The 19,759-nt window shown below is 39.1% G+C and overlaps 1 protein-coding gene across 4 annotated transcripts; it reads right to left on the bottom strand.

Moving 5' to 3' along the window:
- Positions 1-222: 222 nt before the first annotated feature.
- JHY (junctional cadherin complex regulator) lies at positions 223-19,669 on the bottom strand. Of its 4 annotated transcripts, XM_054803105.1 has the most exons (9): positions 19,601-19,669; positions 18,125-18,544; positions 14,718-15,216; positions 10,696-10,806; positions 7,458-8,113; positions 6,395-6,656; positions 4,406-4,486; positions 3,005-3,130; positions 223-622 (listed from the first exon to the last, which is right to left on the bottom strand). In XM_054803105.1, exons 2-9 carry the CDS (start codon positions 18,457-18,459, stop codon positions 419-421), a joined length of 2,274 nt encoding a protein of 757 aa, XP_054659080.1. In that variant the 5' UTR covers positions 18,460-18,544; positions 19,601-19,669; the 3' UTR covers positions 223-418. The 4 variants fall into 4 exon arrangements, with proteins under 4 accessions (XP_054659080.1, XP_054659082.1, XP_054659083.1 ...); XM_054803107.1 differs by lacking the exon at positions 7,458-8,113 and having other exon boundaries at positions 229-622; positions 6,395-6,520; XM_054803108.1 differs by lacking the exons at positions 223-622; positions 3,005-3,130; positions 7,458-8,113 and adding an exon at positions 3,770-3,852 and having other exon boundaries at positions 6,395-6,520.
- Positions 19,670-19,759: the final 90 nt, after the last annotated feature.

Genomic DNA, 19,759 nt, shown 5'->3' with positions numbered 1-19,759 from the left:
ATTTCTGGACAGCCTGCCAAAGTCCCCTCTGCATCTCAAAGAGAAAACATTGCTGATATTAAGATCATCAAACAAAAGTAATGTTTCTTTTTAATGTTTTGCAGATATGCCCATATGTTTGACATGTCTAAAAATGATCCAGCTGTGACAACTGATTAGTCTGAAAGATGCAACTCCTAGATCAGTTGATTTCAAAGAACAATAACAACAGAGATGACCATATTTAAAATGCTACATATGCAACTGTTTACATTTTTAAAAATTAGGTATAGTAGAACAGATTCTAAAATTTAACAATGATTAAACAAGCCAATTTATATTTCAATGGAATGGTAAATCAGTATGTGATGGTCATAGCTCATAATTAAACAGTTCAGACATTTTTGCCTTGAAGATATCCCTAATAATTTCAAAATACTTATAAGATATGAAGGGTTCTGAAAGCTGCTACAACTTGCTTCTCCTTCTCGTGTCTATTTTGCAAAGTTTCCAAGGATGCAATTTGAGGTAAACTGTCTCCATTTAAAGTCTGTGGCAGAACTCTTTCCTCTTTCACCTCTTCATCTGATTGTCTTGCCATGAAAGTCTTTGGTCTAGGAATCTTCTTAGCATATTCCAGCGCCTAGAAACATGAAAATTGGGGTAACTGATTAAGTGAAAACTTGACCAATATTTCCAAGAAAACATAGGTGTTTCTATGTTGAATCAAATTAATAGTTCTCCTAACTCCTGATCTTGTTTTTGACAGTGTTCATTACTAGATGCTTCAGTGGTGACTGCAAGAAACCTCTGCAGTGGGCAAAATAACCCACCTCAAGGAGATTTGCTTTCTGACACCATTAGAGGCCACCTTAAATAGTGAAGCAGTGTTTTTTCTTTAAAAAAAAGAAAAAGCAACACAAGCCTAAGTTTATAAATTTTTTTCTTTGTTTTTCAGTCTCATTAAGCTCTTGTCCTCAGTCATATCTTATAGCAGGGAGTTCTGCAGGTTAATACGACAAGGATGGAAAGCACATAGAGTGCTCCTATGACAAATTCAAAGGAATTGATGTATTGAAAGGCCTAAAATGTTAAAACAAGTTTTGAAATGAATTCTAGGTAATTGTTTTAAATTCTCTGGAACCTGATTTTATATCATCCCTTGCCAAATTCCTTTTTGGTTAATTTCAAAGCTAACACAGTTCTGAACAAGAAAAGATTTCTGAACAAGTGAGGATGGTATCAGACATGCCAACCCTTAACAGATAACTGCTTCAGCGTAAAACAAAGAATTGCCTCTCACAGAGTTCCCAGAGTTCTAACCATGCATATTCTATTGTGACTAGAAATTTCTTTACCAGTAACACCCAGTCTGCACAGGACCCACACAGACTACACTGAGAATACGAACAGCAGCATGAAATAAACCACCATTCCAATTCTTTTCTACTTCAGACACTCTGAATGCATATATGCTGAGCAATTATACCGTGAAGCAGAGGGAAAGGAGGGCAGTAATGGAATACTGACAGGGACGGCATATCCTGAAGAACTGTACTTCCCACACTGGCCGAGTGTTTCCTTTTATCACATGCTTTTCCAAGTACATATTTCTGTAGCAGTATGTAAGTAAACTTGCATGTGCGAATATGAGACGTAGGGAAAGACTATATTGTGCAAACAAGACGTATGTAAGTTCTGTTTAACTGGGCTTAGGTTCTACTGCATGATAGGCTTACCTATCAAAATTAAAAAGAAAAATGGGAGTACTCAAGCTGTTGTTCTATGTCTCACTGAAGCTGAGCAGGGCCATGCTGAAAGAGGAATGCAAAGCAGATACCTGTAAGAGTGTCAAATAGTATGGAATGATGTATGCAACCTGGAAGGCTGTCTTGCAGCGGGAATGGAAACGGTATTACTGAAATCTTGAAACGGAGAGAGTCTTGGTTTAACCTGGGACATTTTTTGGTGTCTGTGTTTCAGTTGCATGTATTTGGAAACACCTGTTATGTCTCAAGTGGAAGTTGCAATATCTCATGTTCTTGGTGAAAGAGTGTCTGGGAAGTCTTCTGAAGGAATCCAAAACCCTTTTGACATACAAAGAATGCAGTTTCATCTCTTTGTGGTTTATGTGAGGTTTGGAAATAAAGGTAAGTAACTGAAGAATTCAACGGATATTAAACTCCAAAACTTTCTTCCTGGAGCATGCAGTTCTCATTCATCACCTTGGAGAAATACCTGTTAGCGTGCCTTCAGCACCAGGCAGGTGAGCTCCTGCAGAACTGACTGGATAAAATATATGCTATTTCCAGAGCTTTATTACTTCCTGCAATAGGGAAAAGGTGCTCCCTTTGTTTGTTTATGTATGCCACTGTCAAGTAGTCAGTCGTTGCTCATTTGGGCTATTTTTGAAGGCCAGTGAAGGCTAAAGTGATGTTGTACGGGCTTGAAAAATAAGACCAATTACTGTAGCTATGCAACTGAAGTGAAAAGAGTTTGTGAGTGAGACTGACAGGCAGGTGAATAATAGACTAACAAGAGGATATCTGTGGTCCATTAGAAGAGTGCACTCTGCAGTAGTGTGGCCTCTACCGCTGATGTGAAGCAGAGCATGTGCTGCACCGGGAAATGTTCCTAGGGGGGTCCCACTCTCCTTTATTCCCACCCTTTCCCCAGGAAAACATCACTAGCTGTTTAAGCCAAGTCGAGTGCTGGTAGATTGGATGGAGGACTGCTCCATTTCCATTTGGTAGACTCTCATGAAGAGCACGGCAGATGCATAGACTGAAGACTGCTGTTGGCAAAGAAATCAGCAACTCTTGGCATACATCTACAGCCATAACAGAATAGATGCATGGACGAGCACTTGCCAGGATCCCATGAGAGTAGAAGTCCTTAGAGTTGTTAAAAGGAAAATAAAAATGGAGAAACTATTTTAGCCTACTGTGAGTTAAATTTATGCTTTTTCGTTGTGCAAAGTCCAGAATCTCTCCCTGCACGCATTTTAAAGGGACTCTGCTCTTACCTTCTGTCTTGACACTGAAGATATGACCTGGGGTTTTGTAGGTGACCTCTGAACCGAAGCAATGCTTTTCATATTGTGTTCCTGAATTTGCTTTGCATATTCCTTTTGTTGCTTTAACTTCTCTTTCTGACAAAAGGAAAAAAAAAAAGTGTGGTTGATTAAATGTCTCAGTGGATCCATCAATGAAACACTTTTTCCACCGGAGTCTTCCATTTACACCTCTGTTGTTGTTTAACCTGGCTATGCTATTGATCGTTCCTCAGCAGAACACAACAGGAAATCCTGATAAATGGCACAGCTTTTTTAGTCACTCTTCATTTTTATGAGCTTTTTCTTGGACTGTATCGAGGATAGAGCTCAACAGATATGTGACAGATGCATCTTTATTCTGAATGTTTCAATATATCTGTTCAGTTCTAAAATGGCTGCGCTAATTTCTTTCAGCTTTTGCAATGACTTTTAAAACTTCTGTACTTACCTTTAAGTACATCCTTCATTTACTTAACTGATATTCAGTGTCTTTATATTTCCAGCCATTCATTATGCTCAAATTCAGCAGTATGCTCTACCTTGCCCCTGTTATCAGCCAATGGCAATTATTTCTTTTCAATGCGACAATACCCCAGTGGTATGCCAGGTTCCAGAAGTGTTATGATGGTGTTCAAAATGCAGAGTCCTGGGCTACGCACCACTCTGACAATTCCAGTTTCAGGTCTCTAATCTGTTTAATTTATGGCAAGGAGGAAGAAAATACAGGGGCTTCTCAAAGACTCCAAAGGATGATAATTTTACCAGTTTTCCTCCCTGCTGTCCTTCAATGTTTCTGTAAAGAATTCCATATAAAGCACCTGTTGGCAGATTAATAGGGTCTCAAAGCATGTAGGATGGAGTTTGCAGCACCTTAGATAGACACCTGCTGCCAGACCCTCCTTATCGGCAGAGAACAGGTCAGAAGATAGCAATTGTTCAGATACTTGTTCCGAACAACCTGTCTCCATTTCAACAGGGTAAAGGGCAGCCAGCTATTTTCTTCTTGTGTTTACATCACTTCTTTTTTTACTTCCAGTTTGGAGGTTAGGCAAACCTTCTACACTGGGAATGACAATGCAACTCAGTCACATGAGTGTATAATTTACTGATCTGCAATTAGCCCTGTTGAGTTATATGAACTACTCCCTGCTTCTGGAACTACAAAATTAGAGGGTTAAAATTATCCACAGTACAGTTGTCTTCCCTTCTATTTCAATCTCCCCTTAGGATCTCAAGCTAGACCTAGAGTCAAGGACATAAAGTACCAGACCAACACAAGTTGCTTCTCAGCAGTGATTTCTTTGCCATTCTCCCCTGCCTAAGTTCACTTTGCACACCTGAAAAGTAGATGTTATCATAAGGACTGCTTACTTTCTCTTTGATTGCTTCATAGTCAGGTCCAAGGCCTCCAAGCTTCACATTCAGATTTATGTAGGCTTTTGAGCTGTGTGACTGAAAAACAAAGAGCAGTGACAGATTTTCCTTTATATGATTTCATGGAAAGCATAACTAAAGCAATTCTTGTAGCAGACACCCAAGGTAAGAGCGGGATTCAACTTGCAGTCTCAGTCTTACCTGGCATGTCTCATTTTAAGGATTGTGAGTAACCAAAAAGATCAAGTTAATTGCACAAGTCACGTTAGACTGTATTTCCTTTGAATCTGGGTGGGTAATTGCCATTCATCCAAATCACAAAGCAATACTTTCTCAGTCAAAAATGATCTTTTGTGGGCTTTATTTCTAAACAGCTTAAAGTGACCCATTTGACTGTTATTAGGATGAAACACCAAAGAAACTGTTATAAGAGAAGCAGATAAAAGCACCTGATTTTGGTGGTAAAAAAATTAGGCAAATGTTATTAGTAATAGTAACCTTTCTTTGTTCTCAAAACTACAATGGAAAATTTTGTGCAGACAGTTGAAAAATACATACCTTGCAGCACAGCAAAAGCTGTACAAGTGCATAGGGAAGACAGAAGACAAGTGATGGGTGATGCCATTTCAATACTTCATGACATTACTACAAAGACCCCAATATTTACAGAACATTTTAAATTTCTTTCAAGAACACTGGATTAATTTTTTGAAATGGACTACATTTTAACAATTTATCAGTGGAAACTCACTGTGATCAGCTCTGTAGTAATTTCAATCACAGAATAACGCAGAAATACCAAGAAATTTCTGTATGCAAAGAAAATGTGCATTTTATCGAAGGGCACGTTCAAGTTTAACTCAACTGCAGAGAAACTAATTTTATGCACTGAATTTTCTATTTGATGTTTCTTTGTCAGTTATCCCTATTCTTTTGTGATATACTTACACCTAACTTTTAAATTAAGGTACTGTGAAGAGTTAATCATTTAGCTGTCTACAACAAAACCAGGGTTTTCTCACTTCATGCGATGAGTATGACTGCATTTGTTTATTAGGAAAAGCTAGATTTTACTGCGAGACGTAAACAGCTTTATTCTCTGTGGCATTCCTCACATATGAAACGTGAGAAAGCTACTGAAAATACAGGACAGAAACAATGGTTTGAACTCAGGGGAACAGAAAGGGAAGGAAATCTGCCCTTCAGTTACTATCATAATCCAGCTAATTCTTCTTAGACGCATTCAAGCAGCAATACACAAACCGCCTTCTAGATGAAACACATGAGTAATTATTCCAGCTTAGTTTGTCTGCCCTGAGACTTGAGGCTAACTTCTTAAACATTTCATTTGTCATGGACACACAGGGATATCTCTATGCTGTTCCACTGCATCTGTGTTAACTGGTTACAGTATGAAACTGGAGACACAGAAAAGACAAAAAGAACCAAGTTTTAATGAGGACCAAAATGGGATCATCAGGAGACTTGTAATAATGTTTATGCCGTTAGCTTTACAAATCCTCTAAGTTTGTTCTTGTTCAGTTTGATTCCCTTGGAAACCAAGAGATTTGAGTTGGATAGCAAATGAGCATGACCAGGATAATGGTTTGCTCAGATCTGAGGCCTGGCTACCTGCTGCTTTATACAAATAGCTTTATTCTAAATCATTTTATCACCGGATAACTTAAAGGACAAACACTGCTCTGTGTGTTCTTAGAGCTAATCAAGACTGAAAGTGACATAGGGAGAGGTGGTGGTGAACCGCCTAGCTCTTTAGACTAAAATGATTTTAGTGCCTGTTTCCACCTTTGTTCCTTGGTTTTTAATGCTCTGGGCAAGTCAGAGTGTCTCTGTAACAACAAAATATTTCCCAGTCCCCATTCCTTTTTTTTTTTTTTTGGTGAAGATCTTTGGATTACATAGAAAAAATATTAATCAGAGGGGGAAACAAATATAAAACCATCCAATCCACATCTATTTTCTTACCTTCTTGCTGACTTTAGACTGTTTTTGCTTTTCCATTTGCATGAGATATCCTTCTGAGTTGCTTCGGCTTATTTTCACTTGATTTCCTTCACTGCTCTCTGGATCTACCTCTGAACCACTTTGTACCTGTGGGATTACAGGTGGAAGTAGGCTGAACACATGCCTGTCACCTAAGTGAGCTTCTGTCAAATGAGTGATTTCTTGGTGATGTCGCTCCATCGCTTGTGTAAATTGGGAGGTTGTACAAGGGGTTGTTGGTGAACTGTGAACAGAAGAATGAGAAGGCCTCAAAAAGGAAAAAGGAGGGAAAATAAGAATCTTTCTTTGTATATAGCAGATAGCTCAACAAGCAATCTGTACATGGAATGATCCTTGCTCACAGAATATACTGGGAACATGAAATGGAAAGATGGGTATTTCACAATGACTGAGTTTGCTTGTACCCAAATGTATGGAAACTGTTTTAAATAAATGGAAAAATTATAGAAGGCGAAACTTTCAGCCTGATGCAAAGCTAGCTTAAGCCAATGAAAACTGCCTTTAAATGGCTTCAGGTTGGGCCTGCTGAATACTGAAAGAATTAATTGTCTATGTGAAATAAAACCTTCATTTTTATCAAGGCAGGTAAAACTCCACATAACAAAGGATTTTCATGCCCTTCCCCATGTGTAGTGAGCCAGAATTGGCACTGGAATGACTCTGGATATTCACCCTGCAAGGCAAGTTTTGATATAACTCTATGCAGCTAGCAGTTGACTTAGTTTATGCACTGTGCTCTTTGCTATCTACTTTTTAAGCTTCGCCTTCTAGCCTTTCAGAAGGAAACTTTCAATTGTAGAAGATTCTACGTGCAAGAGAGCCTGGAGTACAGAACTGTCCTTTTCCAATACCATATTTAAAAATCAATAGTTATAATGAATCTTAAGTTAGTAGTAATCTATACTGGCAGGTTTGTAGTAAATTAATTTTATACTTTGGACTTTAAAACATTTTCTTGTCCATTTCTATTTTTCCTTGGCATCATAGTGTTATGATAATACTGTTTCAACACTTACATCCTTACCATAAACTACTGATAGCAGAGTTCTGATAACTTTTATCCGCATAAATGTGTCTTTTGCAATCCTGAAGTGATACTTGATCCTTCACCAATTCTTGAAAATTGGCATTAAAAGTGGATGAACTGTTCCTCTGATTTAGATGTGCTTGACCATTGGTACTGTTTTCTCTTGCAAAAAGCTGCATGGTGACATGGTTGTATAAACGTTGCTGGTCACGTGGAAGTCCATTTGGAGAATCATGCTGATATTTCTTGTTCTCCTTGCTGGTATATGCTGGAGATACAACTTCTGCTGAGTTAAATTTATGTAATGTTGAATGAAAAGGATAGGTAGATGTGGTAAAATCCTGATTACCAAAATGTCTTGAATTTGGGAAATTATTTAAGCAAGTATCTGAATTTGCTGCTGTATTAGTGTCAGGGCAAACTGAAGGACTTGGATGCAGCCATTTCTGCATTTCTGCGCTGCTGTTGTCTTGCTCCACTGCCTGCATGGGAGCAGTCTGAAATTTTGATATTTGGTGGTGCCTGTGGTGCCCAGCCTTTGGTTCTGCTGGTCTTCCTGGTGGTTGTTGGCTGTCATTCCTTGGGAAAGCTCTCCTTTTGAGACTCTGGCTGGATTTTATTTTATTTCTCTGGGAGGACTTATTTTGGTGATCCTAAAACAAGTTATCAAAAGTGGGGTGAAATTTCAGTGGTTGCTATTTTATATGCTCATTAAGATCAACAATATACATGTGTGTGGGTAAGTTTGCCTGTCACAATGCCTTTCACATATTTTACAAATTAACTGATTAACTGATGTTTTGACTAGATTACATCATGTTCTATAATTCTAATTCAGGACAACATTTTTATTTTAGACAGCCCTTAAATAGCTTGGCAGGCTACAGTGAAGCTGAGTTCTGAACATGTACTGAACTTTGAACAAGGGTTGATGTGGGTGCCTTGAACAGGTCTGAATGGGCTCGACTGCATAATCACCTGTCCTTTTAAAAATCAGGGATGTATGGAGCCAGCCACCCCTGTTTAATGTACACTCACAACTAGAAAAGGGTTATAGCAATGTTTTATAGGGCTGAATGAGTATCGTGATGGAAATCGGTTTTAAAAGTGAGCTCTTAGCAGAGAGTGAAGTAAAGGAAAAGCATCTGCGTCCTGAAGTCTAGTATGGTATGGAGAACAGTCTGTCTTCGTGGCATTTGTAAGGCTTTAGGGTTTTTGAATTAACAAACCATGTCCTAATAGAAGGGCCCTTAAAGAGACCTAGATATGGTACTGGACCTTCATGGCTATGATAACAGTTCTTTAATGTACTGATAATGAGTTGGGCCAGTTTGCACAAGTTCGATTAGACCCCTCCAAATTACTCTGTGCTGCTTGTATCTAACCCTGACTCAGTAAATTATGCTTGTGGCTAGACCAGGTGATGGCCTGGCTAGACTCAATCCAAAATTAAAAAATGTAGGAACCCCTAGTCCCGAGCAGAAGCACAGATGCTATTCAGGTGCTGCACAGACAATGCATAATACTGCATCAAAAAACTTTGCTTAATGGCCTGTGACAAATTCCGAAGGAGAACACTATAAAAATGGCTCCTTACAGATGCAGACCGTATCTAAGAAACGATGCTGTGGTAAATGTGGAATAAGGGAGTTTTATCTGAATGAGGTGCAAAAATAGGTGCCCTTAATTAAACGCAGAGGACTACTTGTTTCTAATCCTGTAGACAAGTGGTAGCTCACTGCCAACCGTCTGGGGAAAATGTTTCAAAAATCAAATCAGTTCTTGGGTTTTATCCTCTGATGAAAGTAAACTGCACTACATTTCAGGAAAAGATGGCTATGTACACACTATTAGACTGATCCATAGTAGAAATAGACTGTTGTCAATGATTTAAATGATTTTATTTCTAAACCAAGCACTCCTCCCTGCCCTGTATCCTGCAAAACATTATCTAAATGATAAGAAATAATTTAAGAATTTAAGCACACCAGGACTACTGTCTTGAGCTAAACAGACGTACTCTAAATCTGGAGTTTATTTAAGATTTATCACTTTCCAATTACAGCATCAGATGTTGCCCATTTTGAGGTAAGACATGGCTTTCCTTCTAGGGAATATACAAATCCATTCTCAGTCCATTTAATCTTTGTCAGCACTAAAATCCTCCATTTCATCCTCCTGTCTCTCTAGGGTTCTTTTGTTAGAAACACTTGCAATCACTACATAGCATATGCACTCAGAATAACTACTTAATGGTTGGTATTAAATCCACATATAGAGCAGAATGTTTTGGCGAAAGCTTTAGCACTGGGGAATCCTGACTCCTGGTGCCAAGATGATGATTTGTTAGCTCGACCTCTGCTGTAACAATTAATGTTGTGGCATACTGTGCCACTGGTGGAAAGCATGAACTGCTGCCAAACTGGGACTAGGCCAATGTTTTCCCATTTAAATGGAATGAGCAGCCCTGTAAAATACCTCCTTCATTCTGAAATTCCATATATAAAGCACATCTCTCACAATGAACAGCAGCATAAAATCTTGTTTGCCCTTTACAGAAGTGCAGCTTCCAGTCTTAAGTGAACAGCAGGGAATTTAAACAGTCTACCTGAATTACTTCAAATACTTGTAATACAAAGAGAGTAACTAGGTTTGCCAATAATAATTCCAGATGGCTTGAAGTTCTGGTTCTGAAGTTCTTGTTTTTTCAGCAGTAATGATAACCTGGTCTCTTTTATTGGTCAAAGACTATCCCATTGCATCAGTTTGAAAGGCCAGCATAAAACAGATCTGTAGACTAATGCGTATGGAGGACGTCAGTGAACTTTTTTCTACTTGTAGCATTTTCTGTTTTATGGTAACCCCTTGATGTTCTGGGAATTTTAGGGGACACGTAATGCAACAGTAAAGTTCTAGCTCAGAATCCTCATGAACCATCAAACATGACCATGTACTAGTTTGTGCTTTTACATTATTATCAACCAAATAATGTCCTCAATAGATAAGATTCTTTAAGCTCAGAATTTCTTGGGATTTGGGATCTATTTTGATTTAAAATCATTCAGTATATAAAGTGGCATATGCATTAAATTTTGGTGATTATCTACTGATATGTATCTAAGGATTTATTGTCAGTAATTGCTACTTTAAAAGTAATGAGATTACAGCTTTAAATATTCAAATTTGAATACTTTTACATATATATTTCAATTATCATGTTCTATCAAAAAGGAACCTTGAGCTGCTGTGCTTTCAGGTACCATTTGTCTTCAGGCTCCATTTTCACAGTCTGGAGCAGTAGGACACTCTGTACTGGTTCCTCATCAACAGTTTTAGGATCTGTAACCTAAAAACCAAAAATGTTTATGACCACAGCCCAAACAGATGAAAGGATTTAAAAGTCTTGGGGAAATAATGAGAAATAAATTGCCTCCTATTAAAGCTAAAATGCTAAAGTTAGGCATTGTATAATAGATAACAAGAAAATGAACAGCTAAAAGAGAAAATGAAAAAGGAAGCAAAAAACCATTTAACAGTGGTGTGGTAGTAGGGAGTAATCCTTCTACTTTTAAGAAGACAGGAAAAGAAAATTGCAGGAAGTATACAGCACAGAAATCTACTTGTAACTCTCAACTGTCTGGGCTTCTCCATTTATTTGAGAGCCAGCGGATGTAACCTAATAACAGAAAAGCAACTAGACAATCATCATTGTCTAAGCAATAATCCAGTGTACCAAGATATTGATGGATGACACACACCATAGCAAGGTCTTGAACAATAGAGTCATGCAGAAAAAGATGGCAAAACATAGTAATGTTGGTAGAAAAGTACAAGGAGTAGCTGTAGAAATAAAACATCTCATATACATAGCCTGGCAACAATATCAAACAGCTTGTGCAAAATAGCAAGCCCACAAACAAGAACATCTTCACATGGCCACTGTCGTGGTAGCATGATGACTGGAGATCAAATCTGAGCAATTTTTTGAGGATGGCTGCTGGCACTACAGACTTTGAAGCCAAGAGATATCCTCATATATACACGGCAATAATAAAAAATTTTCTTGAAAGCATCAGAATTTTTTCCAGTCTATAAAACTTCATGAAAAACAATTTATACTTGTGTTGTCCCAAACTATCCTGCTGAGTCCTATAGCAGGCGTCACCTCAATTAAGCGTGCAGTTAGGCAGCCTTACTGTAGAGACTACGGCTAACTACATGCTGGACTCATGCTTGTGCTAGAAGTACCTATGCACCACTGCAGAGTGACAGAGAACTTGCCCGGAGAAGTATTTGTGAACAAGAGAAATATTAACTGAAAATCATAGTGGTGAAATCAGTGCGAAGGAAGTGTTAAATCCTTCTGGGGAGCTGAGCCTCTCTTCTTCAGTGGTGAGAGATGAGGACAACTAGGAAAAGGTAGGTAGGGTCTATTGCTGAGTTTTCAGGTGATCTCATTGCTCCAAATGGTGATGCAGATTCTATTGTGACTAGAAAACTTCACAAATTTAAAAGTTACCACACAGGTTTCCTGAACTGTGGATAGATACAGCTTTGCAGTCAGTAAGATGTTTTTGGTGGAACCAACTGACTCACTGTATTGATAGTTTACTGGGCAGGTAAAGCATACTTCTACATTATCTCTTTGAAAGAGGAACAGGACACAACCTCTGCCAGCATTTTTTGTGAACTATTCTATTAATACCAATCAAATTGAGAAAATGATCAAATGAAATTGCATTTTGAGCATCATAAGCTGTGTAATGCCTATTCTGTTAAATTGAGGCCCATAATTGCTTCTCTACTGAAAAGATACAACAAAGACAGCAATCATGGCATGTCATTATCCCAGACTAGAAAACCGGCCTTTGCAGTGAGGACTTCAAAGGCTTGTGGTTCTCGAATTGCATTTGGCTGCTATTGTTGAAGCGCAGGCAATCTTGATTAGGTGTTTACACTGAGGTAAGGCGCAGTGCACAGAGAGTCTGAGTGCCTTGGTCTAGAGCCATTAAAAAATTGTACATTATGTTCCTTGCTTTGAAGTAAGGGGCTTGTAGGTAGGAAAGCAACTCATATTGAGTACAGCTGAGGTAGATTGGGCCACTACTTCCCTCTCTTTCTCTCTCTCTCTCTCTCTCTTTCAATGAAACTCATCATCAGGTTCTTAAAGAATCAGACAACACGGCAAAGAACTTGATGCTTTATAAAATGCTGTATAAATTAGTAAATATACAGATCAACAGACATTTAGGGTATGTTTTGGTACATACAGCTTGCTGTTCTGTATGCACGGAGATAACAGCTGTAAATCTTGCAAGAATGAGGCTGAAATTATATTACCCATTGTTATGTCAGTTGAAAAAAGCTGTACACAAAGTACTTACTTCAATGTAAATATTATTTCACTACCACAGTGCCTGACAGCCAACAGTGATCATATCAATAAAAACAGCTTCAACATCCTGCAAAGCTCAAAGTAATCCAGTTTAGGAAAAACCAGTATTCAGAACATGAAGGCAAGTGTCTTGTTTGCGTCTTTGCATACTTGGTGGTTTTGCACTTTTGATGCAGTTTTCCAGGTGAGGTGACCAAAGTTGGCTTATGGGCCAGCTCCGGTCAGCAAGATGCTTCTGTCAGGCCTTCTTTCACCCCCTCCGACAGGATGGAGCAATGGATGTCTTGATTAAGAACAACAGAGGTAAGTACGTCATCCTATGCCTATCTGCAGCAAGTACAAAGCTAGCTAGCTGACAGTAGGTGGTGATGCTGCTGTGGCTGTCTGAACTTGTTGAGGAAAAAGCGACACCTTTCTACACACATGCTGCCTGGCTCCTGCTATGTCACAGCTTTGCTGTCCCCATGGCTACTTCAGCAAGGTAATCTTAGAACACAGCCTTGATTTTAACATTTTTTTTTTTCTGTTACATATCTTTGAATAGTGTCTACACAATGAAGTCCTGATCCCTGGCTCTGATATTTACATATGAAACATTTTCAGAATTCCCCAAATAGTAAACATAATCATATCAACACAGCTTTAATTAGCATCAATCTACACTAATTATTTTTACCATCAACCAAATTATAAGTGAAAAAACCAAGTGCTCTTAATAGCTCTGGTAGAAAAAAGCTTGTCCACCGTTACACTCATTGTAATGTAGTCAGCAGATGCCCTCTAGTGTTGTGTCAACTGTTCATTAGCTTTGGAAAACGTGTCACTTGAAGCAGAAAGTCTCTGTAGTTTTGCAAGTTAAGAATTTTCTATACTACAACTCATGGAGTGATTCAATGACTCCCACCTTTCCATTATGCATAATAAGTAGCAAGTAAAAGCAACAAACTCATGTATAATCGTTCATTAGGAACTGTAATTACATTTCCACTTAATCCTTAATACATTTCGCAGTCAATCGAAAGAAAGCTAGGCCCTTCAAATCCAAGTACTCTACATGACTAGTATCTGCTGACTGATTTCAAATACAAGGTTTGGTCTGGCTGAGAAAGCGAGTAGGGGTAAGGGGTTGTCTGACCACCCAAATCTGACACGTATTTCTTGGATATTCCTACATGTGTGGCCCTAAATGACAGTGATAAGCAAGACCCTGCATGGCCCTTGAAACCAGTGTGACCACAATATGTTTTCTGGTTCTCCAATTCAATCGTAACTTCACATATACGTTTTTGTTATGATAATGCAGGTGGAAAAACACTAATACAGCTTTTTAAGCCAAATGGTAACATCAAGGTTTCCTACTGCAGTTAAAAAATTGTGAGTGTTCTGCTATTAGAAGCAATTTGCATTTCCTGCATTACTGGGAATATGCTATTAGCAGAGACAATCGTTACCAAATTCCTGTTGGCCAAGCACAGCAAAATCAGAGGCAGCAAAAAAAGAACCACCGATTAAGTGCAATGTAGATCCCATAGGAAGGAAGACAGCATTTCTTTAGCATCGTGATTAAAAAACTAGTGAGAGATCACCTCTGTGACCACGCAGATATGCTTTGTGGCCCAGAATATAAGTAGCTTAACGAGGCTTGTAACAAGGCCATCACTGGGGTTGTGAGTAACTGAGGACTTGATAATTATTCCATAAAGGGTGAACAAGATTCTCATTGGAAATCATAAGTTACCAGTGGCATGATAGATTGTAAATCTACTTACCTCCTCTGCAAACGTGATCCTGCAGCTAATTCCATTTTAGCACTAGACAGTCCTCAGTTTATGCCAATTAGAAAACATGTAAAAGTTACCTACCTGCTCTTGAAGAACTTCTTGCTTTTTATTGTGTAATTGAAGATAGGAATTTATCTTCTCTGAATGTAATCCTAGAGTCCGTTTATTTTTTTCCACAAAGTCTTTTTTTGCTCTTTGTGGTCGATCTTCTTGAATCTGAAGAGAAAAAGCACTGCCACATGTACTGGGACTATCTTTGAGATGCCAGCCATCTGAAGATTCCTTCCCTTTGATACACAGCCTAAAAAGTTCATTGCTGATCACTGCACTTGGTTCATGAAAGTTTAGTAATTCTGTACCAAACTCTGAGAATGAATCTTGTGATTTTGCCTCCTGTTGATTCTTTTCTTCTGGGGAGCCACTGGAATGGAGGTAAAATGAATCTTGTGAAAAGTCCACGCTGCTTCCTCCAGCAATTTGAGATGCTTTTTCTGCCTCAGAAAATTCTGCTACCTCTTCTGTGTTCTTCCAATTAGGATTGTATCTTAGGCTGAAATATTTGTCCACAGACTGTTCTTTCCTATTTAAAAAAGAAACACAAAATGATTTATGCATAAATTGTATAACTTCTGTATTTTTTCAGTGTGCAATTTGAGCCACCAAATGTCCTGCAAATACAGGATGGCCATTTGTGGGATCAGGGTCAGAACAGTTTTATCAAACATTTTTTTAGCAGAAAATTTAGGCAGGACGTCCTCTTAATTTTTAATCTTCATTATCAGCGAATGATAAATTGGTCTAACATTCACATCACGGTAGAATACAGTCTTTATCCTAAATTTAGCATAGAAATCATAAGCACTAGTAGAATCAACTAAAAGATGAAATTATTGTAACATACTGCTTCTGTTGTTTCCTTTAAAATGATGCAGCCTACAAAAGACAGTATGTTGCCCATTCTTGAAAGACTGCTATGTGAAAGAAAAGTGATGCTCCTGGTAAAATCCCTCTCTCAAATATCAGTAGAAGTGCTGAGCAAGAACAGCCTACAGGTCTGTATTTTTATTCTCTCTTCTCATTCCTTTGAAACATCATGTTTCAATAAAAAACTCTCTATAAAAGACTTAAAGTAACTTCTCATTAAAAAACAGCCTATAATTGAGATAAGCATAGAAAAACATAAATCAGAAATGTTTGTGGGTTTGGCTTTTTTTTTTTTCCAACAAGTGTCCAAAGCGTTGCTCTGAACTACACTTGTCATAAAGCAAAGAAAGATGGTCTGCCTTATAATAAAACCCACAGCTGATTTTGTTTATGATTTATGGTCTGATCCAACAGGAGGAAAACCAAGTACAGGAGCCAAATACATAAAAATTGGCTACCAGGAGATGTGCAGGCAGTGGCAGGAGTAAGGAGTGTGGGAGAAAAAAGCTTTTAACACTGTTTTATCTTAACTGGACCTGTAGTTCAGTCCTGGTTTCTTGGACACTGACACATGGTGAGTCTTTCAAAGTGACATTTATAGGCACTGAAACCTGGTTGACTCTTCAGCCTCAGTTAAAAGAAATGCACCTATCTGCTGGATTCTCCAAACTGTGGCATAGGTAATTATATTAACATTTCCACAAATCATTTATTCATCCCTTCTAAATTAGTTACATGCCTATGCCTATATTTCAAGTGGCTCCTAATAATAAAATAATCTCTAGCAATGCTTTTCCTTTCAGATAAGCATTGGTGCCGTAGTATCCTGTATACTAGAGATTAGATAATTTACATTGGTGAAAATATTATTCCTAGTTGTCACACACCACAGGTAAACAGAAATAGGTGACCATATTTTGAAATGAGTACAGAAATATGTGATATAATTGCAATGATTCAAATAACAGAGTATAATGCTAAAGAGTTCTATTGTGCTGAAATGTGTGCACAGCAGCTCAATTGTATTACGCAGGCCAGGTCACCACACGGGAACAAAATGAGTGTGAAGAGCTCCTTCATCTCTAATCATCTGCAGACAAAAAGTGCACCTTTTATTCCTCCCCCCAACTTGATATAAAGGTTAGATGGACTCTGTACTCATCAACAAAAGTGTTGTATGTAGACAACAGATGCAGCGTTTCCTCTTCAAATTCCGAGGTTAGTAATGGATGTAGAGAGGGGGTTTCATATGTATATGCTGTGATATTTGCTCCGGTTAATGGACTGTATTTGAGTACTTACTAGGCTAAGTTCAAACAAAATAAAATCAAATTTCCATTTAATGAAGAGCCTCACATTCAGCATAGTATTCAGTCAAAAAAATTACTAAAAATTAGAGCATGTTTCTAGTACAATTAACATCATTTGCACTCACAATAAAATATTCAATAACTGGCCATTTTGCCTGTTGAGGAGGTGAATAAAAGCATACTATTAATCATTTAGCCTTCATTTGTTTGCCATTTTATTTTAAGTAGACAATTAAATTGAAACTGCACGTTATTATTACTACAGGTTTAATTTAATCCCTTTAAACTTGAGAATTATTCCCAATTTATACAGTGTTAAACCTTTTATGCATATGACAGCAAATTAAATTTTATGTACCAAGTTAACACTTTCTAAAGAATGTTTAAAGGTGATGGTAACCCTGGAAATTTTAATTTTAGATTTATACAGCTATAGGACAAAACTGCACTTATTCAACCCACCAATTTTTGCCTCTAAGTTTTGTTACAGGAAGTGGCCTGGTTTGCTCAGCGCAGGTCTTTTTGTAAGGAACGCAAAGAGGATGTGTTGGGACTGGTCCTTGTTTTCTCTCTCGTCCTTTTTCACAGCCCAGCTCCAAAACCCTCCAGCCCATGATCTCAGAGGTGCTGCACCGTCTGAAGGTCTGACAGTGACATGGCAATGGTTGCCTATCTGAGATGGTAGCCAGCACGTACTGCTAAATAGCCCATTACAGTCATTGGACTCTGTCCGCTGACTGCAGTTCTGCATCAGGTAGACAGGAATAGGAGGGGATCTACATTTAACAGGCCTTTACCAGAAGAAACTGCAGTTAAAATCTCCCCCGTTAGCTTAGCCAGTAATGTTTAAGAGTAGGTGTTAGCATGTATCTGTTCACCACTTCCTACCGTCTTGCCTGGCTGTTTTAGAGGCACATAAATAGGCATGTAGCGTTCACCTCTGTATGCAGCGTCTAGAGCCAGCATGCGGGGAGCCTATACAGGTCTGTGAGGGATGTTTTCTTTCCCATCTTACTCTCCTACACTGGTGTTTTAGCCAATAAACAGTTGAGGCTGTGTTGGAGAAATGGGCATAATAATTACAAATGTAGTTAGGATGAAACAGTACATCTTTGTGTGTAACTGAGTCCGTAGGTGCTCTTAATAGCACTTTGGCAATATAAATTGGTCTTGAATATGTAACATGTTCCGAGGAGCGTAAGGTTTTCAAGTGTCAGAACTATTCTACTCATCTACTAAAATCCTATGCCTTACCTTCCATCATTCTTTTGTATTCCATTTGTATATCGATTTGTGTCATACGCAGCTCCTTCTTGTTCTTTTAAACTCATCTCCTCCAAGCTATCTTCTTCTAAGCTGTCATTCTCCAACTCATCAGAATACAGTCCTACCAGCTCTTCATTTTCATGAATTCGCTGCTGGAGTTCTAACTGATACCATCTCTCCTGAACAAGGCTTTCAGACTCAGACTCTTGGGAGTCACGCAGGCTTGAGGGAAAGCCCTCTTCGCTTACAGATGGCCTTTTCCAGTTCGCAGGGTGGAAATCTGGTTGCATGAGTACGCCTTGGGGAAAATCTTTTTTACTCATGTTGCGAGTATGTGGAAAAGAATCAAAATATACTTTGTATCTGAAGAATTAATTCTGTGTTTTGCACTGATGGTATACCCCAGGCCTGTATTTGGAAAACATGAGAGCAAACATAAAAAGACTGTTCACTCTGTGATGATTATAGTTGTTAAAAGTTGGAATTGTGGATAGTCTCATTGGCTTAGGCTCAGAATTTGACCTGTAGCTAAAACAATTGTTTACTCTCATCTATTACACTGATTTTCCTTTAAGCAGTTAATATCAAGGTCCCTATACAGCACAAGCACAACTTATTGCTATGAAATATACCTTAAACTATTAGTGGTAACAAAGCTAATCATGTATAAACAGCTTATGAAAAAGAACATGAAGCTAAGACAAAGCATCAAAATCTTATCTGTTAACTTTTGAGAGGTAAAAGAAATTTTAGATGTTCTCTTTATTCAACTTTCTACCATCTTGACATGTAAGTTATCAGCAAGAACGTGCGTGTGACAGAAAAGAACACAGTGAAAAGAACCGGAAGACTTCTTAAATTGGGAAGAAAGTTTCTTTTTACTTGATTGCATTTAAAAGTGCGTTAAGTCACCTGCACCACCAGATACTTACAAGTTGGAGTGTCTGGGAGGAAGGAAAAAGGCAGTGGTTGTGAAGAACCATGCATTAGTCAAGTTAACGGTGTATACAGCGTGACCAATGCGTTTAAAGGTAGACTGAGTTTTGACTGTTAAGACATGGACATGCAAAATACAATTTCTCATTTTTCAGGGTTAGCACTGCTTGTCACACTCAAGTTTACCCTCTGGGAAGCCTTTTACACCTGGGCGGATGCCTGTACACACCGGTCCCGCTGCCGGATCGCTGACGGGAGGCGTCACACACCCTGCAGCCGGGAGAGGAAAGCCCGGCACCGGCAAGGAAGCTCTCGCTGGAAACTGCCTCCCCGTGAGCAGCCTCCGCAGCGCGTCCAGCTGAGGCCTTGCCTGTAACCCGTGTCCCAGCAGCCTCTCTCAGGCATGAAGGCAGGCCTTCAGCCCCCCGGAGAGGTGCCAGGCCAGGCGTGCGTCCCCCCAGAGTCCTTCACCCCCAAGTCCTTCACCCCAGTCCCCTCACCCCAATCCCCCCAGCCCCGTCCCCTCACCGGTCCCAGCTCTGTCCCCAGTCCCTCAGCCCCGACCCGCCGCAAGCCGTCGCCATGGCTGCACCGGCGGACGCCGCGCCGCACCTACCAAGCGCGAAGGCGGCGGGGGGGGGGGGTGTGTGGGGGGAACGCGTCGTGTGTCCTTCCCCCTGCCTCCCC

The sequence above is a fragment of the Grus americana genome, chromosome 24 (assembly GCF_028858705.1).
Source record: "Grus americana isolate bGruAme1 chromosome 24, bGruAme1.mat, whole genome shotgun sequence".
Lineage (NCBI taxonomy): Eukaryota > Metazoa > Chordata > Aves > Gruiformes > Gruidae > Grus > Grus americana.
This window is presented reverse-complemented; position numbering and strand designations above follow the sequence as displayed.

Bases quoted from the DNA above. Each gene is read 5' to 3' on its own strand.
- JHY (XM_054803105.1), bottom strand. From the start codon at position 18,459: ATGAGTAAAAAAGATTTTCCCCAAGGCGTACTCATGCAACCAGATTTC. The intron at 15,217-18,124 runs GTAAGGCATAGG...TTTTTTAAATAG, and splicing joins ATACAAAAGAATGATGGAAG to GAAAGAACAGTCTGTGGACA. The intron at 3,131-4,405 runs GTAAGCAGTCCT...TCCTTTTGTCAG, and splicing joins ATGAAGCAATCAAAGAGAAA to AAAGAGAAGTTAAAGCAACA.